At 37.1% G+C, this 22,139-nt stretch overlaps 2 protein-coding genes across 2 annotated transcripts; one reads left to right on the top strand and one right to left on the bottom strand.

The window, feature by feature from the left end:
• Positions 1-1,509: 1,509 nt before the first annotated feature.
• Positions 1,510-3,479, top strand: LOC122314476 (homeobox-leucine zipper protein ATHB-13-like). The gene is made up of 3 exons (XM_043130099.1): positions 1,510-1,949; positions 2,036-2,412; positions 2,909-3,479. The coding sequence occupies exons 1-3, from the start codon at positions 1,823-1,825 to the stop codon at positions 3,254-3,256; spliced, it is 852 nt and encodes a 283-aa protein (XP_042986033.1). The 5' UTR covers positions 1,510-1,822; the 3' UTR covers positions 3,257-3,479.
• A 16,724-nt stretch (positions 3,480-20,203) lies between these two features.
• Positions 20,204-21,446, bottom strand: LOC122312719 (protein FAR-RED IMPAIRED RESPONSE 1-like). Its single transcript, XM_043127389.1, has 4 exons — positions 20,813-21,446; positions 20,517-20,656; positions 20,340-20,429; positions 20,204-20,239 (listed from the first exon to the last, which is right to left on the bottom strand). The coding sequence occupies exons 1-4, from the start codon at positions 21,444-21,446 to the stop codon at positions 20,204-20,206; spliced, it is 900 nt and encodes a 299-aa protein (XP_042983323.1).
• Positions 21,447-22,139: the final 693 nt, after the last annotated feature.

Below are 22,139 nucleotides of genomic sequence, written 5' to 3'. Positions count from 1 at the left end.
GCATGGTGTGCTGTGACGGTGATCAAGATCAGTGACCCCAGCTGCTCGCTCTAGCAACTATTTCTGATAATTATTTACTTTAATTTCGTTAAAAAGCAATTATTAGGTTAGCCACTTCTTTCCTAATCCTGATATCAACTGATCTCTTCATCTTTATGTTTCATAATATATAGAAAAAATTCTACTTTTGTTACTTATCAAAAAAAAAATATTTTAGCCCTTCCTTCAGCTTTTAAAGCTAATAATTTTAGCCAGAACTTAACCCAGAAAAAGAAGATAAAATAGGCTTGGATTTATATATTTTTCTTTAGTGATCATGACTTACATGATTATTAATATTGTTTATTGGTGAGAAGCTTAGGAGTGAGGGTAGAGATCAGAAAAGGAGGGGTTGTGGGAGTGTGATTCCTGAAGTTGCAATTTGCAGATCATCGTCAAGATGAGAGCTAGAGATCAGTAGTAGGATCAGTGGAAAGGCGACGAACATATATATATTATGTATCATGAAAAAGATGGATCAGTAACGAAAAGGAAAGGGACACAGCTCTAGATCTAGTTGTGTTAGCATGCATGCATGCATGCATAGCCTGATAAATTGCTTGGGAGTTGGGGGGAGCTTTTGAAATGAAACCCTCTTTCTTACGTACACAATACAAAGGCATGGCATTTCATTGCACAGTGTGCAGGGCTGGACTTGTGTGAAAAAGGATAAATGCATGATGGGAAAGAATTTCGTCCTAATGCACGATACCTGTTGGTGGGTTAGGGAGCAAGCCCTGCCCCCCCTCATTGGACCCATCCCTTAGATTCCTGCCCCCTCCCTTCTCATCTTTCTCTCAAATTCAATCTCCCTTTGGATCTAAAGATACATACAGCCAACTCATTTCTCTTTTTTCTTAAGTAACCGGCCTGTTTCTTCACAGAACTCAGACAGCACAAAAATATCAGACCACCCAAATGTTTCTTAATTTTTCTAAGAAACCTGGCATATATGCACTGTGTTCCACTCTATAAAACACCAACCCCATCTGAAAGCTATAGTTTATATTATGTATTTATTCAATAATAATCATGATGGGCATTTCTTTCTTCTCTCTCAAGTCTACTTCTTCATATTAAAGAATCATATAATATGAACCCCATTTTCTTTCCTTTACTACTGGAATCAAGCCACTAATTTAATTTAAAAGTGCATAGCTGCTTCCTCCTGGAATTTATATTAATTTGTAGACATATAGTCTAATTAGCTAAGAATAACACGACTGCTTGCCTCCTAAAAATGAAAGAGATTAACATGCATTACTTCTGAAAAAAAAAAGAGCAGATTCCAAGATAACAACAGAAAAGTATTTTATAAGTTGTCCAGTGACACGGTTTAGCACGTTTCCCATTTATTTTCAATTACGTTGCCATATTTTTTTCTCATCATATAAATCACTCTTTATATGATGACAAGTCCATAAATATATATATATATATATATATTGCATCTTTCTTCTTCTCTTGCTTTCCACTTTCTCTATATTCTGTATTTCTATACACAAAAAAGTAAAACTCTCCTAGAAAAGCTGTTAACGTATACAAGACGAGGATCGTACCAATTGTTTATCTCTTCTTAAGGAAGAAATGGGTACTGTCTCTTATTTTTAGCTTAGGATTTTACGTCATATATCAAGTCTCTCTTTCCCCTTTCCTTCACTAAAACTCTGTCCACTCGGTGTATCTTCCATCTTCTTTCTCTATTTCAACATGATTGCCAAATTATCGCCGGAGCTTTTGAGAATATTGTTACTGGCACAAGCCTAAGTTGCCTAACTAGATAATGATTGGTAATGGGATGGCTTTCTTCTCAGCAAATTTCCTGCTACAAACCCCTCATGAAGATGACAATCAACATCCCACTTCTCTCAATCCAATCTTACCATCATGCACACCTCAAGAGTTTCATGGTACTCTCTCTCTCTCTCTCTCTCTCTCTCTCTCAGAAACTTAAATCTAATTAACATGGGGTTCAAATGATTTTTTGTTGATTCAGGAGTTGCATCCTTCCTAGGAAAGAGATCCCTGTCATTTTCAGGTGTTGAATTGGGAGAAGAAGGAAATGGGGAGGATGACTTGTCTGATGATGGTTCACAGGTAGGGGAGAAGAAAAGGAGGCTTAACATGGAACAGGTGAAGACCCTTGAGAAGAACTTCGAGTTGGGGAACAAGCTTGAGCCAGAGAGGAAAATCCAGCTGGCGAGGGCTCTTGGTCTGCAGCCAAGACAGATTGCTATATGGTTCCAAAACAGGAGGGCCAGGTGGAAGACTAAGCAGTTGGAGAAAGACTATGATCTGCTCAAAAGACAGTTTGAAGCAATCAAAGCAGATAATGATGTTCTCCAAGCTCAGAACCAGAAACTTCAAGCAGAGGTTAGTTCCAACTTTCCGATACATTTTCTTTTGTTATGTGTCATTTGTATGGCCTTTCTTTTCATTTTCTTATTTCTAAATTTACCTTTCATGCTGGGGATCTCATCCAGCTGATTTTGTGAAATTTATGGGATTTCTTCCAGAGTTCTGCATGGGAGTGTCAATTCTGCTTAAATAAACTTCGAAATCTTGTTCATTTCCCACCTAATATATAGTTATGCTTTTTGACTCTTTCCTGCATCATGATTTTCTTTGAGGGAAGTCTTGGAACCAATAATGGCTTTTCAAAAAGTTCATTTTCTTTTCATGCCTGATGTACTGATTGATCAATAATATTGTTTGGGGCTAAAGGGTAATCATATCTAAAACAAGAGAACTCTCAGACGCAAACATCTGAGCTAGTTGATCTGTATACCAATTAACAACAGGGAATTATCATTAATTCAGTATGTGTTTATATGCTTCATCTTGACCGTTCAATTCGTAATCACTACAGATAGTGGCTCTAAAAAACAGAGAACCAACAGAATCTATCAACCTCAATAAAGAAACCGAGGGTTCCTGCAGCAACAGAAGTGAGAACAGCTCTGAGATCAAGCTGGATATCTCAAGGACACCGGCCATTGACAGTCCTTTACCCACTCATCCAATCAGCAGAACACTCTTTCCATCCTCTGTAAGGCCTCCAGGTGTGGCTCAGCTCTTCCAAAACTCATCAAGACCTGACCTCCAATGCCAGAAGATGGATCAAATCGTCAAAGAAGAAAGCCTAAGCAACATGTTCTGCGGCATGGACGATCAATCCGCGTTCTGGCCGTGGTTGGAGCAACAGCATTTTAACTGATTGGAGGAACCCAAAAACGCCTCATTGGAGTATAGCCATTTCCAAGTGAAATCAAGAGGGCAGATTGATTAATTACAGCTTGTTCTTTGTGCTTTTCTATTAAACCATCTTTTGTTACCTAGATTGGTGTATAAAGTAAAATATATAGCAGGTTGAATTTTCAGGTGGTGTTGATCATCCTTTTTTATGGAGAAATAAAGAAATGATATGTGTTCGAGTTATATATTTATATGTACACTTTTTTAAGTTATTTTTCTGGACTCTGAGAACTGCTTGCATTTTTCATTTATTTTCCTGCTCTGGAATCATGCCCCCGACTCCCTGTACTGTCAAAAGGAAAATGCTGGCGAGTGAGTGCTTTGAAAGAAGTCCTGGTACAGATCATCTTTTCTGATCTCCATCATTCAGTATTCCAACGGCGAACAAAATCTACTCGAAGTTAATAAATAAAGTGAAAACTGGTGGGGGAGAGAATCTTAGCACACATTCCAAGAGGGAAAGAAGACAAGCAGATGAAGAGGAGAAGAAAACAAGGGAGGGGTTGGTTGCTTGGGAAATGGTCATTCTCGTGAAGAAGATGTCTGGTAATTTTATTAAATTGACAAAAGCATGGAATGGGAATCAAAAAAGCCTATATTTACGTACGTACGAACGAACGAGACTTCAGGCACTCAGCAAGCAGAGTCTAGACACTCGTTATATAAACAAACCTGGCGTAAATCGATTCACCATACTCCCCAAAATATTTGATTTGTCAACTCAAAGGATATCTCTCCATGAAACTTATTTTTTAATTACCAAATGGAAAGCTGATCTCCATGACATGAAGGATATAATTTATGGCTAGTTTTTTCAAAAGCAAGCATTATATTAATATTAGGATAAAAAGATACAAAAAGAAGCCGAGTGAAAAGGCCCAACAAATACCTCCTTTATACATGGCTACCATAGTGCTTGAAAAAATAAACCATAAAAATGGGAGTTTTGAGTCCCATAAACTCATCCTCACTAATCTTGGGTAAACCAAGCGTGAGCCAACTTGATTGGTGGTTTTAATTGAAGCTTTTATGACGTAAGCTTGCTCTCATTGAAGTTTTGCAAGAACTGACCCCCACCCCCACATCATCACTGTTATCCATCAGTCTCCACCATGGACTTAACTTTGTCAAGCATTTCGTATTGTGCCCACAATCTGGCACATTGATATTGGACCATATTCACACTCTTGCTGGGATGCATTCCCACTACTTTTTCCAGCTCCCTCTGCCCTACATTGGCCATGATCCACCCAAAAAAAAAAAAAAAAAAAGATATTCAAGACTTAAAAATAAAAGTGGTTCTTGCAATTAGGGTATAAAAAGTGAGGTTTCAATCAGTACTATAAAATCCAAAGAGAACACCATATACCCTCAGTCATCCGTTACACATTTTTTCATTGTCAATTGTGGCAATACATTGATTCCCAGACAAAAGAAGGAGAAAGTATACCCAAACATAAATGAATACTTTTCACGTACTTATTAATAAATCAGTAATATTCCCCCACAAGGAACAAACAGATAGAAACCCTATAATGTAATCCCTCACAGCATCTAGAGGCAACTAGCTAGGGTAATAGAGTTTTGCAGTAGTTGTTGTGCTACAACTGTCATAACAGATAATTAGATTCCAAAAACCAGTACTAACCCAATCTACATAGAAACAAGCATGTGAACAATATCTGCATAACCCATTTTTCCTATCCATAAATCGAAGCTGATGCGAGAGGAAAGAAAGATCAGACATGCACTTAAAGTGCACATTTCTTATTTTCAAAAAAAAAAAAAAACTGCACATTTCTTGTACCTTTCTTTATTTTAACATGCATATTCATGGGATCATGTGATGATCGTTTAAATAATAGTTAGCAACATGTCAGTTTTGGATTCCAACATGTAATTTCCAGTTTAAATTGTGTAGTGGAAAATTAACAACTCGTAGCGAAGGTTAGCAGGTTAAGTGGCCACGTGCATTGTGATTTATAAGCAAATTAGTTTAGACATTTAATGGATTAGGTTGGATTAAGATATTACTAGAATAAGAGAATTCCCTGAATGTTATCTATTATTGTGACCATAAAACTGAGACATGCAACATGTGACAGGCAATCAGAATACCTTAATGGTTCGTCGTACGTGTAGAGATATGTTGATAATCAAGTTGCAATGGAAATGAATGGGAGTTGCTTGCATGACAGCTAACAGAACTACTTTCAAGAGATAGAGGCTGCGGTATGTAAAATATTGTGATACTATTATTTTTATTTTTTATTTACAGAATATTAGCTGATGCATGGGAATATTGTTTCATAAAGAAGCTGGGTCTATTAAAATAATGTCTGCAGGCTGCAGCTTCATGTACTATATATGACAGGCCACCACTCCCAGTATCTTATGTCTTTTCGTTTCCATTCATAATTCATCCAGAAATTCCAACCTACCATCTCTACCTCAAGTCTGCATCCACTCATTGACAAGCTTTAATTTGTTCCTCTCTCTCTCTCTCTCTCTCTCTCTCTCTCTCTCTCTCTCTCACCATGTCAAACCTCAAAAGACAAAATGGCTAATGATGGGGTGACTTGAGAATTTGAAACCCAACTTCTAATATCTTGCTTAGCTAGAAAATGCCCAATGAATATTGAGTCGTGAGTTTGAACCCAAAGCCCTACACCTAATGTCAATTTCATATCAAGATTTTAGTACCTTTTCAGTTTTCCCTGCGAAAGCTCTTTGATCAAGATGCAAGAAAAAATCACATCTTCGTCCACATATTCACTAGTAGATTTGATTCACAGGACCTAGCCTTTAGCATATTGGTACTTACGACATAAGCGATAGTGATGGTGGAACTATCTTGAAGACAAATTATCACCACGTATTGCTCTGCTATCTAGACGACACCATTATTATTTCTTGTATTACAAGTTTGAATTAAACTTGGGAAACCTACTAAGGATTGTAGTTTGTACATGGCGTCTAAGCAGGGGCTGATGAGTGTCCAACCTCTTTAAATAGAAGCTTCAAAGAAACCAGCCCAACATTTCAATGAACCCAACCAACTTACATGTCAGTAGTTTATATCATACTAAATATATATATATATATATATATATAGAGAGAGAGAGAGAGAGAGAGAGAGAGAGAGACTATTAATTTATAATAAGAAGTGTTATGTATACACATAAATCTTATGTAAGAAAGTTTGTATGGTGACGTGATTTGGAATTATTTGGATAATGAGATGAGATGGTTTTATATAAAAGTTGAAAGTTAAATAAAATATTATTAAAATATTTTTTTAATATTATTATTATTTTGGATTTGAAAAAATTGAATTGAAATTTGAAAAGTTGAATTGTATATTGTATTTTATATGAAAATTATAATGATAAGATAAGATGGTTTCTCAATCCAAACGATTTCTTAATATAATATAATATATCTACTTTACAATAAAATTAATTTTATAATCTAATAAATTATATTAAACCTCTATAGATAGTATATAAATTTTATTGTGTAATATTTATCGGTACTCACATTTCTCTTTTTAAGTTATACCATTACTACCACAAACCAAACCAAATTCTTGAGTAGTTTGATGTATTCAGTACTACGTACGTCCGCTCCATAAATGTTGTTTATATCGATTGATTAACGGACAACTAGTATACACAATTTCAGCCCAAAAGAGTGGATTTTTTATTCGCAGATGGTTCAGAGCTTTGGGCATAGAGGAGTGACCATTCACACATTTCACAGAGTTGTCCTTAAAAGCTTCCTTTCAGCCCAAAGAAGGTTTGGGCTGAAGCCTGAAGTGACTACCTAGTAGTATTCATTCCGGAGTACTTAAAGAGGCGTGTATCTACTTGTTATTCGACCCAATATTATGAGGAATGAAATTATGAAATAGGAAAAAAAATTTATGACCCTAAAATAAGTTTAATGAGCCCTATTGGAATAGCCAACGAGCTATTAAGACTGATTTTATGGGTCATAATGGATAAGTTGCAAGTTATTATTTATTAAAATTTAGTTAAGCCCAAAGGCCCAAAATTTTATTTTAAGGTCATTAAGGTTAGTCGAGAATTTTAGAGAAAATTAATGAGCCAATTTCTCAGAAACCCAATTAAAATCTCTGAATTTTTGGCCCATGAAATGAATCAAAACCCGTTTGGCCCAATGTTGATTTTTCTATAACTCTAAGTCTCGTAAGTGTCTACCTTCCACTAGGATTCAAGTCCCAATGAAATTTTCTCCCAACAAAAATACAACTTTACAAGTCATCTTTCCGTTAAAACTCTTTAACCGACTGCATTCTCAAACTCTAATTCATGCACGTTTTCACTTCTCACTAGGATTCACAGTAATGGAATTCTCTCCTAACAGGGATACAACTCTACAAGTCATCTTCACGTTAAAACTCTTTAACCAATTGTCTTCTCAAACTCTAAGCCATGCACATCTCCACCTTCCACTAGGGTTCATACCCCTAATAGAACTCTCTTACAATTCTACAAATTATCTTCACATTAAAACTCTTAAATCTACTCCTAATATATATGCTCAACCCTCGTGCACTTTATGTGCATCCCATAATTTTTTAAGCCCCAGTGTAGTTTTTGTTTACTTGAAAACATGCAAATCACCTCCAGTCCATTAACAACCCCACACAACAAACCTAGCACCCTCACAACCTATACATCTCAACTGACGGTGGAAGTTGTCACCGTTTGGTCTCTGTTGCACGGTGAGTCTCCATCGCCTGAGCACCCCTATGCATAGCCCTCTATTCTCTCGATAATCTCTTTTTTCACGTTAGTTCTCTCCTTACCTCTTAGTTATTATACCATAGAACCACAATACACATTTTACACTTCCTTCCCTTGGTGTAAGCCATCTAACCATATATTATTCAAGTACTTATAGAAACCAATCTGTTACATTCGAAAGGATGATGCTCTTGATCTTGAGACTGAAGTCAAATTACTTAAATATTGTGATTAGTGATTTTAGATCAAGGATTATGGGGTTACTAATTATAAAGGCTTGTAGAGAAATTTAATTAAGTTAACAAACGCTAAAGTTTTAGTGTGGAAATTGTGGAGAAACCAATCTAGGAATTAATCATGGAAGTTTGGAGAAAATATATGAAAATAAAAGTATTTTGGGGAGTAGTGATATTTTAGAATTTCCAGGATTTTAGGCTTTGGGGAAATATAGATTATTTCTATATCTCAGACTTTTATTATGAATTACGTGATAAATTAGAAAGTTACATGTATTTTGTAGGTAATCAACTTCCTCCCAAAAACATTGGATTAGCATTACAAGATAAGTAGTATGATCATACCCTTATATGTATATGTGGTAAACATGTCTTTTATAAAAAAAATTGCATGTACCCAAGTCATTTTAAAATTATGAAAACCCACCATTTTAGCTAAAGAATTATGCATCAAAATATTTATGAAAAGTCATAATCATATATAAAGAGTTATGCATTAAAAGATTTATGAAAAATCATGATTTTACGTAAAGAAACATATATCACGACATTTTATGAAATATGCGATTTCATTTGAAATCTAAGGTATGATATGACAAGATATAACAAGTATGGAAACTTTCGGAAGAAGCAATGACACTCAGTCCTCTCCTAGCAACAGGGTGAGGTTTTTTCTCTCTTGAAGAGTTGGTCTCTTAAGCTAGAATACTAGTTTGAAGAGGATATGGAAGAGGAGCTAGCAACGAAATGGAAAGCACTCAGTCTCACTGAGAAGGAACAAGGAGCAGTGGTGATCTCTCAGAGCTCAAAGGATAGAATGGTGCAACAAGGACAACACTGCCTGCTGGCAATGATCATAGCTGAGAGACCTGTTAACAAAGAGGCTTTTAAAAGCACTATGTCCAAAGTCTGGAAATGCACAAGCTGGATGCAATTTTCTGAAGTAGGGAGTAACCAATATATGGTAGAATTTCATCTAGCACAAGATCTAGAACAAGTGCTAAATGGAAGACCATGGTCTTTCGATAGATGGCTGGTGTGTCTGCATGCTTTTGATGGAGAGAAATCAGTAAAGGAGATCCCTTTTTCCATGGAGTTTTTCTGGGTACAGGCACACAATACACCCCTTGCAAGCATGAACTTGGATGTAGGCCATCAGATAGGTAATGGAATTGGAAAGTGTCTAGAAGTACAAGCTGATAACAGAGGGATATGCTGGGGAGAATTCATACGGATGAAGGTAGAGTTGGATATTACAAAGCCTATTCAAAGGGGATTGTTCCTTATCAGTGAGGGAAAGAAATCATGGATTGACTTAAAATATGAAAGACTCCCTAATCTGTGCTTTAGGTGTGGATGTATAAAACACAATGTTCAAGGCTGTTCTGCTGCCAACACAAGGAGTGACACGGTGCAATATGGAGCATGGTTAAGAGCTCCAGTAACCAGGTCTGCAGATGGGGAGAAGAAAAAATATGGCACAAACAATAACAGGCAGGACCACGTTGAACAGCCATGGAGGACAGGAAAGGAGGTCAGGGATGACTCATTTCCCAAGGACTCTGACAGCCCACCAACCATGCAGACACCTAACCTGACTGATGCAGACAACCCAGGTGCTCGAGGAGGAAACAAGAAGCCTCATTTCACTCCATCTCCTGCAAAAGGTACCAATTCTCCTGTTAAGGAAATAGTAAGGCTACCTATGAATAATGTTACTACTGAGTATGTTAACCAATCTGAACCGGGCTTGATGGGAAATAGTAACAAGATAAGCCAAGCAACAACTGACATGCAAGCTGGCCCAAAATTAGAGTCTCAGTCAACACAAATGGATCAAGGCCACACCAATGGGCTTAAAGACCAGGTCTCCTCCCTAGCCTCCTTTGTATCAGATCAGGTGCAAGTACTGCATGAACTAAGGAGGAAGACTACTTGGAAAAGAAAGGCCCGAGACAGAAGGTTGGATACTTCTCCTGATGATGCAGCCAGCAACAAAGAAAACATCCAACAAGGAACAAGGAAAAGACTAAACCAGAATGAGTTGCATACTGTCATGGTACACGGGAAAAAAAGCAAAAAGGAGAGAGTGGAACCAGAGAAGAAGGGGGATGAAGAAATGGTGGTGGCTGGAACCCAGCCCCACCAGAAATTATGAGTTGTATAAGCTGGAACTGCCGAGGGCTTGGGAACCCTCGGACAGTGAACAATCTGCATTTTTTAGTGCAGTCAAAGTATCCCACCTTTGTTTTCTTAATGGAAACAAAGAGAAACAGAGCTAGAGTTGAAACAGTTAAAAGATTCTTACAATTTGAAAACAGTTTCGTGGTTGGGGCAAGGGGAATGAAAGGTGGACTAGCTTTTCTTTGGAAGAATACAGTAGAGGCAGAGGTGATTTCCTACACAGACTCACACATCTCATTGAAAGTGTCCAATGGACATGCACCTGCATGGGTTCTAACTGGATTTTATGGCAACCCTGTCACAGAAGCCAGAAGGGGCAGCTGGGCCCTTTTGGAAACCTTGAACCCTGGTGCAAGTTTAGGCTGGTTTTGTGTTGGAGATTTTAATGAAATTCTCCAATTTGCTGAGAAAAAGGGAGGCCCTGTAAGACCACCAAAACAAATAGAAAGGTTCCAAAAAGCAATTGATAATTGTGGCCTGTCTGATATGGGGTATAGTGGTAGTAAATTCACATGGAATAATGGGAGACAAGGAACAGCCTTCATAAAGGAAAGACTGGACAGGGCTTTTTGTAATGGAAGGTGGTCAGACCTTTACACTGAAGCAAGGGTTTTCATACTCCCAACTCTTAAAACCCCCAACTCTTAACTTTGACCATAGGCCATTATGGGCCACTTTTGAGAAACTTCCAAGTCCAGCCCCCTCGGCCAATAAGCCCTTCAGGTTTGAGGCAAAATGGTTACTTGATGAAGAGTGCCACCAGCTAGTAGCAACTTCATGGAAAATTCCCAGACTTATCAGAGGCAAAATGGAACACATGGTAGCAGGGCTTCAGCTATGTAAGGAGCAACTGCTCAAATGGAGTGGCAAGAGGTTTGGAAACAAAAGAAAAGAGTTAAAAGACAAGATGGAAGCATTGGCTCAGCTCCAAAACAGAAACTCAGGGGAATTAAATGAGCAAATAAGACACCTTCAGAGAGACATAAATACAGGCCTAGAGGAGGAAAACATCAAGTGGAAGCAAAGAGCCAAGAAGAAATGGTTGAAGGAGGGAGACAGAAACACCAAGTTTTTCCACCAAGCAGCTACTCACAGAAGGAAAACAAACTTCATTAGAGAACTCCTTGATAACCAGAACCAGCTGGTAGACTCAACAGAAGGAATCAATGGACTCTTTCAAGCCTACTACACTGAGCTTTTCACCTCTTCGAGGCCCAATCTAGAATCTGAATGTGTTTCTTCTTTGGAAGCTAAAGTCACAGATTTACACAATGTGCAACTAACCAAAGCCTTCACTAGACAGGAAGTCGAAGAGGCAATTTTTCACATGGAGGGACTGAGCTCACCAGGACCCGATGGCTTCCCTGCCATCTTCTATCAAAAAGACTGGAGTATTGTTGGGGACCAAGTCACAGAAGCAATTCTCAATGTACTGAATTCTGAAGGTAGCCTGGAAGGGATAAACAATACCCTCATAACCTTGATACCAAAGAAGAAGGAGGCTTCAAGGGTAACAGACTTTAGACCTATTTCTCTTTGTAATGTAACCTATAAGATCATTTCTAAGATGGTTGCAAATAGATTGAAGAAAGTTCTGCCCTGTATTATTTCACCTTCCCAGTCAGCCTTCATTCCTCATAGATTAATTTCTGATAACATAGTGGTGGCTTTTGAGGCTCTACACACTATGAAGTGTAAAATGGCAGGTAAAGAAGGTTACATGGCTCTAAAACTTGATATGAGCAAGGCGTACGACCGAGTGGAGTGGAGTTTGCTCAGAGCAATTCTCTACAAAATGGGCTTTTGCAGTAAATGGGTTGAAATGGTGATGAATTGTGTGGAAACAGTAAAGTACTCCCTCCTTGTGAATGGAACAGTTCAACCTCAATTCTCTCCATCCCGAGGCATAAGGCAGGGTGACCCTCTATCACCCTACCTTTTCATCATATGCGCAGAGGCTTTGAGCAACCTGTTAACTAAAGCTGAGGAAAGAAGGCAGTTACATGGTATCCCAGTAGCCAGAGGTCAGCTGAAAGTTTCTCACCTTTTCTTCACGGATGATAGTCTCGTTTTTTGTAAAGCACAAGCTGATGAGTGGGTTAGGTTGATTAGATTGCTGAAATGTTATGAGATGGCCTTGGGGCAAAGGCTGAATATTGAGAAAACATCAATCATATTCAGCAAAAATACAGCTAAAGTTACTCAGGATTATATCACTTCAATTGCAGGGGTGAGGACAACAATGCCATATGAAAGATACTTGGGATTACCCTCAGTGGTGGGTCGACACAAGGTCAGAACATTTAAGGCCATTCTTGACAATATAACACAGAAATTGAACAGCAGGTTTATCAAGCCTCTCACTTTGGCAGGGAAAGAGATATACCTCAAAGCAGTGGTTCAAGCACTGCCAACCTTCACAATGAGTGTATTCAAGTTGCCTCTAAGTCTACTACAAGCAATCAACAGGGCTATGGCCAAATTTTGGTGGGGTCAGCAAGAAAAAGAAAGAAAAATCCACTGGGTATCTTGGAAGAAGTTGGGGCATTCGAAGAGTGATGGGGGGGTTAGGCTTCAGAGATTTAGAAATCTTCAACAAAGCGCTTCTCTCAAAGCAATGTTGGAGAATTCTACAGGATCCTAATTCACTGGCAGCACAGGTGATTAAAGCGAAGTATTTCCCCAAATCCTCATTTCTACAAGCCAAGGTGGGGTCAAAACCTTCCTATGTGTGGAGGAGTCTACTAGCTGCCAGACATGTGGTTGAAAAGGAGTCCTTCTGGAGAATAGGTACAGGGGAGAAAGCTCAAATATGGCAAGACAAGTGGATCCTCAAGCCTGCACCCACCAAGCCTTCGAGCACTCAGAAAATACTTGGACCAAATGCCACTGTTTCAGAGCTTATTGATCCTCAAAATAAGTGCTGGAAAGAGGGGCTAGTCAAGGATGTTTTTGACAAGGAGGAAGCTGCCATAATCCTTAGGACACCTATAAGTACTCTCAGAACAGAAGACAAGCTAATATGGAAGGGTCCAAAAGGACTTTTTTCTGTTCGAAGTGCTTACCACCTGGAAAAATCAAATGAGGAAGCCATCAAGGGTCAAGCTTCTTCGAGTACCAATGCCAACTCTGTATGGAAGAAACTCTGGAAACTTGAAGTTACTCCAAATGAAAAAATGTTCCTCTGGCGTGCATGCCAGGAAGCCCTCCCAACCCAAGCCAACCTCTATAAAAGGAAAGTGGTGTCAAACCCTTTGTGTCCTATATGCCAGAGAGAGGAAGAAAATTCAGTACATGTCCTATGGTCGTGTGAAGCTGCCAGGGATGTATGGGGACAATGCTCAAGAAGTCTACAAAAGTGCTCACTAACTCATATCCCCATGATTTATCTTGTAGAATATTTGTTTCAGAGCCTCAGTGAGGAAGAACTAAAAGAATTCTCTATAGTTGCACAGATGTTGTGGCTTAGGAGAAATGCATACCTTTTTAACCAAGAATTCTAGCCACCAAAGAAAATCCTTAGAGAAGTGGATGATAGAGCACGATTGGAACAAGGGGAGCCAGGAGGGGTTAGCATACAGGAGAAAAGGAAGGACATCGCGGCTACTAGTGGGACTGACTGGAGGCCACCACCTAAGGACTGGTTTAAAGTTAACTGGGATGGGGCTATAAATGAGGCACAAGGCACGGTTGGGGTTGGGGTGGTCGTAAGGGATAGCCAAGGTATGGTCATTGCAACTCAAAGACAGAGGAAATCTCTTTACACAGAGCCTCTGTTGGCAGAGTCCTATGGAGCTCTGGTTGCTGTCAATTTTGCATGGGATTTGGGGCTGGCAAATATTATACTGGAAGGGGACTCACTCGAGGCTGTACAAGCACTGCAGAAGAATCGAGAAGTATGGTGTAGCTCTAGCATGTTTCTCTATGAAGCCAGGTTGGTTCTCTCAAGGTTTGCAAGGTGGGAAGTCTCTCATGTTAGGAGAGATGGGAATACAATGGCTCACCTTCTTGCAAAGGATGCTCTTTCTATTTCAGATTGTATTGTTACTATGGAGGAACTTCCTCTATGTATTTTATGCTCTTTGGAATGAAAGGATCAAAAGGTTGTTATGCCTTCAAAAAAAAAAGAAAGATATAACAAGTATGATTATGATGAAATATAAATGATAAGATATGTAATGACCTATATTATGATATGAAGACGGTACCCTATGTTATATAGCATTGTTAGATTGTACATGCTGGTAGTGCACCTAATGTGTATTCTACAACCCACGGCCACAGGCTAAATCAAAATCTATTTAGATTCACTAACCCTAACTCACGGGGGTCAATAGTGGGTACAGACCTATAAGAAATGAAAGACAAGTTCATATTCATGTTATTTATGTATGTATTTATGAGTATGCATATTTTCAAGAAACTCTATGTTTATTGTGTTTACTGTATAATATGTTACTTATTGAGTATTCGACTTATTTTTGTATGTTTTTATGGTTTAACATCCCAAGTGATGATCTTTATAAGGATGAGACTGTAGGACTTGGCCCAGGGTGGCGTGGCAGGGGCCTATACAGTTTATGTTATGCTTAGTTTTATGATTTTAGTTTCATAAATGATTTTGATAAGTACATGAGATTTTATTGATTTTAAATAAGTGCTTACACAGACTCTCTGTTGGATTTTAAATACTTAATAAAGATTAAATTTATTTATTTATGTGATCTTTCGTATCTGGCACCTCTTTAAGAGGAAATATTTTTAAGTCAAGTTTAATAGTAGCATTCCAAATCCTGAGAATTTTTTAAAATCAAATTTATAATTATATAGTTGGTGGTAAATATTAGAATTTTAACTCTTCAGCGTAAAAAGTAAAAAAAGTTTTGATTTGAAAAACATAGAGAAAAGACAGGGACAAAGAAGGGGAGAAGCTTAGATTTTCAACTTCTTCTTCCTTCTCCATTTGATAGAGAGCAAAAATAGATCTTGAATGGTTGTATCAAAATTTAATGGTAATTACCAAAGTTCACTTCTTCAAAACCCATGGACATAGGCCACAATGTTGAACTATGTTAAATTTTAGTATCACTTTCATGTTATGTTCTTAAGTAGGACTTAGAATTTGGTTAAATACATAACTATATTGTCAACAGAAAGTCCTCCGCCATACACTAGTTATCCAAGCAAGATGAGTGCTATTTTCCAATTTGTCAAAGTACTATTTGTGTCACCTATGTAATGAAAGCTAACATAGTATGAGAGGATATTACTTATGGCGTAGCTATGTGTAGAGCTATAAATGAACCCAGTCTGTATAATTACTCGCTTAATACTCATTCGGCTAAATTTGAACCGAATTCGACTCATGAAAAAAAACTCGATTGTGAAAATAGAAACTCGCTCAATTAGTAAATAACACATACTTGATTAAACTTAACTCGACTCAATTTTGGCTTGTTAAGGTTCGTTCGTTCATGCCTGACTCAGTTCGTTAGCTTGACTTGATTAGAGTTAGTCCATAACTCATTGAAAACATATAATTTATTTTTGTCTATTAGAATTCTTATACACACACATATATATGCTTTTATACATATTAAATTTAATAAATAGCATAGTTACCTTTATAATTAAATATGTAGTATGTAACCCCAATTACTTATGCCTAGTCATTTATACCTATATATCGAATATAGTTCATAACTAAATGTTAGCTAATTAAATATTTAAGTGATTACTTATAGTATATATTTTATAATATGTAATAGTTAGTATAAAGGACATTATAGTATATTAAGAAATGTATCCATAAAGATGTTATAATTTTATAGTTCAAAATAAGGTTTATATATAAATTTTAAAAATTTCATCAGATTTACAAAACTCGAGTAATAATTCGATTCGGCTCAAGCTTGTGTTTGTTTGATTAGCTCAGCTTGAACTTGTGTTTGATCAACTTGGTAAGCTCTTAGCTTGAGCTTGAACTCAAACTTGAGTTATTTGAATCTAGCTTGACTTGATAACCCAAAAGCTTGATTTTTCAGATTGATTATACCCCTAGCTACGTGCACAGATTAATGTGTCAGTGTCATAAGGTAATACCAAGTCAGATCAGTCAACTATCAAAGATTAATCGTTGATTGGTATAAACTGACGTGGCATGCCACTCCACGTTAGCACATGGTCAAAATTAGAATGATGTAGCAGTGTCAAGTTAGTTTGTGCACGAACTTCCATGCAAAGAGAATTTTTTTTTTAAGCAAATTACTTCAAACTTATTGCATGAAAGTAAGATGAATGGATCTCTTTTCTTTGCTACCTTAATATGATGCTATCCACTCCCCATCTTCTGCTTCTTTAACCGTGAGCAAAGTTGATCTTTAGACGTCATCACTGCCATTAATTATCATAGTCACCAAATAATAGACAGGAGAACTGCCTCCCTCACTCACGAGGGACATTGTTGCTGGCCTAAATGAAATCACCTCCTAGTAAGCTCCAAAAGTACACATGATGAAACTTTTTAGTATATTTACTATCTTGTAAATTGAGCTGCTACTTGAAATATAGCAAGGAGAATTCTCATTCTAAGAATAGAAATAGTTTAACTATAAAAGGATTACACAAAAGTAATCTCACAAACTTTTAAGCATACAATCTTGTTAATTATTGAGCTGCTACTAGAAATATAGCTAGAAGAAGTCCCATAATTCCAAGAATCTCTTATATTTTCTCCATCTCATGATCCCCTACTATCTAGTCTATTTGCCTATTGTAACCCTCATTATTCATTCTTTTCCCAAAGTTGCAGGGCTAAAAGGAGAACACTATTTTATCAAAATGGATGTTTCTAGGGTTCCTTTCATAAGGGGAGAAAAGATGTCCTAGTTATCATGACTACGATAACATGCAGACAAAGGGTGTGCCTATAATCACTATTTGACTTAAGTACAAATTTTCCTAATTATCACTATGATAACATATCACATGCATGGAGTTGTCATATGAAAACAAAATGATAAGATAATATTCGTGCATATAACATAATAGGAAAAATCTGGTTACAGTCCCGCATACGGGGACTGTATTACAGTCCTAAATGAAACAGTGTGTTTAATTACTAAACACGCCGTTTCATTTAGAAGAAAATAACCCAACCCGTCTTTCCCCCTAGCTTAGGTCTTCTCCTTCTTCGTCGAATTAAGGGTTCCCTTCCTCTGAAGAAATCACACAGTCCCGAGACCCTTCATACTGCTGCCGCCGCCGTCGTCGCCGCCGCAGCACATAAACGTCATCGTTTGCTTCCAGAAAACGGGACTATAATGCTGGTAAATCTTTTCTTTCTTCAGTGTTAAATACATTCCTCTATTATCTCAAAAATCATATCCATATCAAAGCCTAATCCATTCTCAAATTTGAAATTTTTTCCCTTCGCGTGAGTTGCAAGGTATAATGGTTGTTTTCTTTAGTTTTTGGCTTCTTAAAATTCATGCTTGTTTTAGTTTTTTGGGTGATGAGTTTTCTATTGAAATGCTTGTTGAGTTTTAGTTTTGTGCTTTGTAAATTTACCGAATCAATGTTTGGAAACCAACTTCTAGTTCATACTTCAAAATAAAGACAGCTTAAACAAATTTCTTTGGGCCATGATAGAAAAAAAAAGTGTACCAAATTTTGAATCAAATAAAGACACATAACAGAACCAAGCAAATTTTGATGAATATGGGTATGTTCTGTAAATGTAAACGTGACAAGCATACAAATATTTTCCATTAGTGGCTAATTGAATAGGATAAACAATGACACTATCACCCCGATGGAAGAGCTTAAGTTGCAAATTGGAGAGGGTTATGTAGCAGCCCTCAAATTGTGCAATGTAGAAGATGACTCTTATTTGTCTAGTGTGAGTGTTCAGAGGGAAATGAGTGAAAGAAATTTTGAGGATTGTGAAAGGACGATGGGAGGGCTTAAAATATTCTAATCCAATGCTCCATTTTCAACATCAACTTAGGCTAAGCCTTCGTGCTCTTCATACATGTTTTGGTTACTTTTTGATAAGTAACAAGTTTTGATTATGTACCTTGCAGCAGGAGCTTATGTCCACTGTGTAATTCGGTAATTCTTGTTTTTTTTTTTTATTACAGATCCTGCCTTGTTAGTACATGAAAATAAGAAGAATGTAGTAATGTGGTTTTCCCTGCAGACAGTGACCTTTTAGATGCTTCCTAGTTCACTATTCTTCTTTACTTTTATAAAAAAATAAAGATCCTTCCCAATGAAGCATAATTAAGTTTTCAAATTTTACTTGCAGCAGCCCATGTATAGAATACATTTGATTGATTGTCAGCTCTATTGGTGCTACTCATTCTCACTTTATGGGCATTAAAGTATGGTTGATGGAGTAATGTTTTAGATATGTTGACCTTAATATGCTGTTAGAGTTGCTAATATATTAATGTACGCATTAGGAGCCGGTTTGGAAATTTGTGGTTTGCATGTATGGGTTTTTTCTTTTGAATTGTGGTTTGAATACAATCTGCCAGAGAAAAATACAAACAAGAGGCATGATGAACTTGTAAACATCATAGTTAAATCAGGAGACCAATGAAAGTTAAAATCCTAAATATAGAGGTGCCCATTCATTGGTATGCAATGCAGTCAGTTTTGTAAATGCTGTAACTTACAATTGATATGCAATGCAATAATGTCAGTTTTGTAAAGTTTTGATATGCAATGTCTTCATCATATGCTTCATCATCTTTGAACACCCCTCCAAAATGTTTATGCGGAGAGATGACACGTCTAAAATTGTCAAACACTCCTAGAAATCCAAGGCGACCTTTTTATTCATGTCCAAATTACAATAGAGAGGTAAATACTAATTAGTTAGTCTTGTTTGCTGCAGGGAAGGCCATATTGCGAGTACTTTTTATGGGCAAACACTGAAGTAGAAAATGAAGCAAAAGTTGTTTACGAAAGAGAACGTGACCTCCAAGAGAGAAAAGAAGAACTCCAAACGTGGCAAGATGAACTCCAAAAGTGGGAGGAAGAACTCCAAAAAAGGGAGGAAGAACTACAAAATGATCGGGAACTTGCACGCAACAGTCCAAATTGCATGTATTGGGGACTTGCAATCTTAATATTTTGTTGTTGGATAGGATCAATAACAATTACAGATTAAGTAATTGTGTATAAAAAATGTGTAATGTTGTTAACTAGGTTGTAATAGATTCGTTTGCCACTTTTATCAATATTGTACAAGGGACAAACCGAGTAGTTGTGTATGGACTTTATCAATATTGTTATCCTATGTGAACTTTATCAATATTGTTATGCTTTCAGACAAATACGATTGCTATGAATTCAATATAAAAATGAAAATGACCATCCTGTAACTTTATCAATTTGAAAGAATCCATCCTGTAATATGAAAATGACCATACTATAATATATTGAAAATGACCATCTTGTAATAACTTCATACCCATAAAATGGTTCAAATATCCAACTTCACAACAAAGTTTAAGTTTTACGAGAATATAAAACCACATCATATAGCTAATGAAAGGAACAAGTTCTTAACATATTCAGTCAACTATTACAATCTATAACTTCTTCAAATCTCATTAAATATTAAAATCAAGGGCCATGCACTTCTTCCCTCTTTCATCAATCATCAACATCTTCATCAACGGGGCCATGCATTTCGGAGTTCTTTCATCAATCATCAAGGGGGCCATGCATTTCGGAGTTCACCTGCAAGTAGTAAGAAATATTTAAAATCATGCAAATTATAGAGCATTTGAGCATTCGGATTGAAGATAGATGCAATAGGGAACATTATTTAAACGCTTACTTGAGAAATCACGCTTTGTTGTGTAGCAGGCAGTTGCGATGGTGCTACCGAATCAACGGGGTTTAATACATCCTGAGTATGTGATGTTGCCTACATTTGAATAGATAAAAAAAAATATTTAAAATCATTTAAATGTATTAAAACTATATCAAAATCACTTTCTTTAAATCTTCTCACATTAAGTCTCTGTCGCTTGCCACTAGCCTTTTTATTTTTGGTTTGCAATTTCTCTATTGTAGGTTGTTTTCTCTTTGATGGTGGCCTCCCTTTACCTCTAACAACACGATGACTCAACACTTTATTCGAACTTCCAGTTTCTGCATGAATGGAAGTATGAGTGCTTGCAACTGTCGCCTAAGGCTTTGATTTAGTATAAATCGAATTCATTGCCTTAAGCTTCTCTGTCATGTCTAGGGAATTATCTTCACTTTCACATGCATTTGTAGCTACTTCGTAACATAATTTTATCAAACCTGAATACCAAGTAGCAGCTGGTTTACCACTTAAGTCATCATAACTATTTCGAATAAGAGCATATCTACGTTTAATGTCCTTCCTCCATCTCTCCATAATATACTTTTCTGGCAACACTTGGACATCCCTTGCGGCTAAAATAGAAAGAATGTGTCTACAAATAATACCTCTCATCTCAAATAGTCCACACATGCACTTCGTCTCACACTCATCTTTATTGAAGTACGCTTGCAAAGTTGACTTCTTGATACCGTCTTCAACTTCCCTTTGGTCATTAACTTGATATGTGATAATCGCCCCTTCTGTTTTTATAATAACACAGTGAGAGTAGATAATCCCCATTATTTCTGCCTGCACTTCCTTAAATTTTGAATTCGTGTACACTGCTTGAAATTTTTTCTTTAAAGGTAAAAGAGATATACAAGGTACTGTGCAATTGAATGAGTGAAAATCTACTGCCAACTCATTCTCTACTTTCTTCCTCAATACATTGTTGAATTGATCGATGAATTCTTTCAACGTAGTCCCTGAATGTACATATCCATCAAAGAATGCATTCATGCTCTCACTCCTCTGAGTTGTACTCATCCCAGCCCAAAATGTATTTTTCAGGTATACAGGAACCCAATGCATTCGCTCGGCATACAGACTTTAAAGCCATGCATTTTCCTTCAAATTGTAAGTGTCAATAAACACCTCCCAAGACTTCTCAAACTCGTCAGAAGTCTGATAATCATAAACACATATCTGCAATGCACTTTTCAAACCATACTTAAATTCAACATGTGAGCCCAACTTCTCTGGTAGTTTTCTCATTATGTGCCACAAACAGTATCTATGCCGGGTATTTGGAAATACTATTGCAATAGCATTTTTCATAGCCCTGTCTTGATCAGTGATAATAGCTTTTGGCGCCCTTCCATCCATACATTTCAACCAAGTGTCAAATAACCAAACAAATGTTTCAGTGTTTTCACTTGATATCAACTCTGCTCCCAAAAGTATTGACTGTCCATGGTGGTTAACACCCACAAACGAGGCAAATGGCATGCCATACCTATTTGTTAAGTATGTTGTATCAAATGTCACAACATCCCCAAAATACTCATATGTTGCCTTGCTGCGTGCTGAGTAAAACGCAATTATCATCCAAATCCATTGATGAGTAGAACTCATCATTCTTATACTGCATCCTCTCAAAATAACCACGAAGTGAATCAGCACCTCCTTTACCAAGTCTAAGGTGTCGAGCCTTGTCAATATAATTCCTTGAATCTTTTTTAATAAAGGGTAGTTTCTCAAAACCATCAGTCTCGACAACCAATG

Source organism: Carya illinoinensis, chromosome 6 (assembly GCF_018687715.1).
Source record: "Carya illinoinensis cultivar Pawnee chromosome 6, C.illinoinensisPawnee_v1, whole genome shotgun sequence".
Lineage (NCBI taxonomy): Eukaryota > Viridiplantae > Streptophyta > Magnoliopsida > Fagales > Juglandaceae > Carya > Carya illinoinensis.
This window is presented reverse-complemented; position numbering and strand designations above follow the sequence as displayed.

Coding starts and splice junctions, on each gene's coding strand:
- LOC122314476 (XM_043130099.1), top strand. CDS start 1,823: ATGATTGGTAATGGGATGGCTTTCTTCTCAGCAAATTTCCTGCTACAA. Junction 1,950..2,035: donor CACACCTCAAGAGTTTCATG/GTACTCTCTCTC, acceptor TTGTTGATTCAG/GAGTTGCATCCTTCCTAGGA. Junction 2,413..2,908: donor ACCAGAAACTTCAAGCAGAG/GTTAGTTCCAAC, acceptor TAATCACTACAG/ATAGTGGCTCTAAAAAACAG.
- LOC122312719 (XM_043127389.1), bottom strand. CDS start 21,446: ATGCATTGGGTTCCTGTATACCTGAAAAATACATTTTGGGCTGGGATG. Junction 20,657..20,812: donor AGCTGCTACTTGGTATTCAG/GTTTGATAAAAT, acceptor CCATTCATGCAG/AAACTGGAAGTTCGAATAAA. Junction 20,240..20,339: donor AACAAAGCGTGATTTCTCAA/GTAAGCGTTTAA, acceptor TACTACTTGCAG/GTGAACTCCGAAATGCATGG.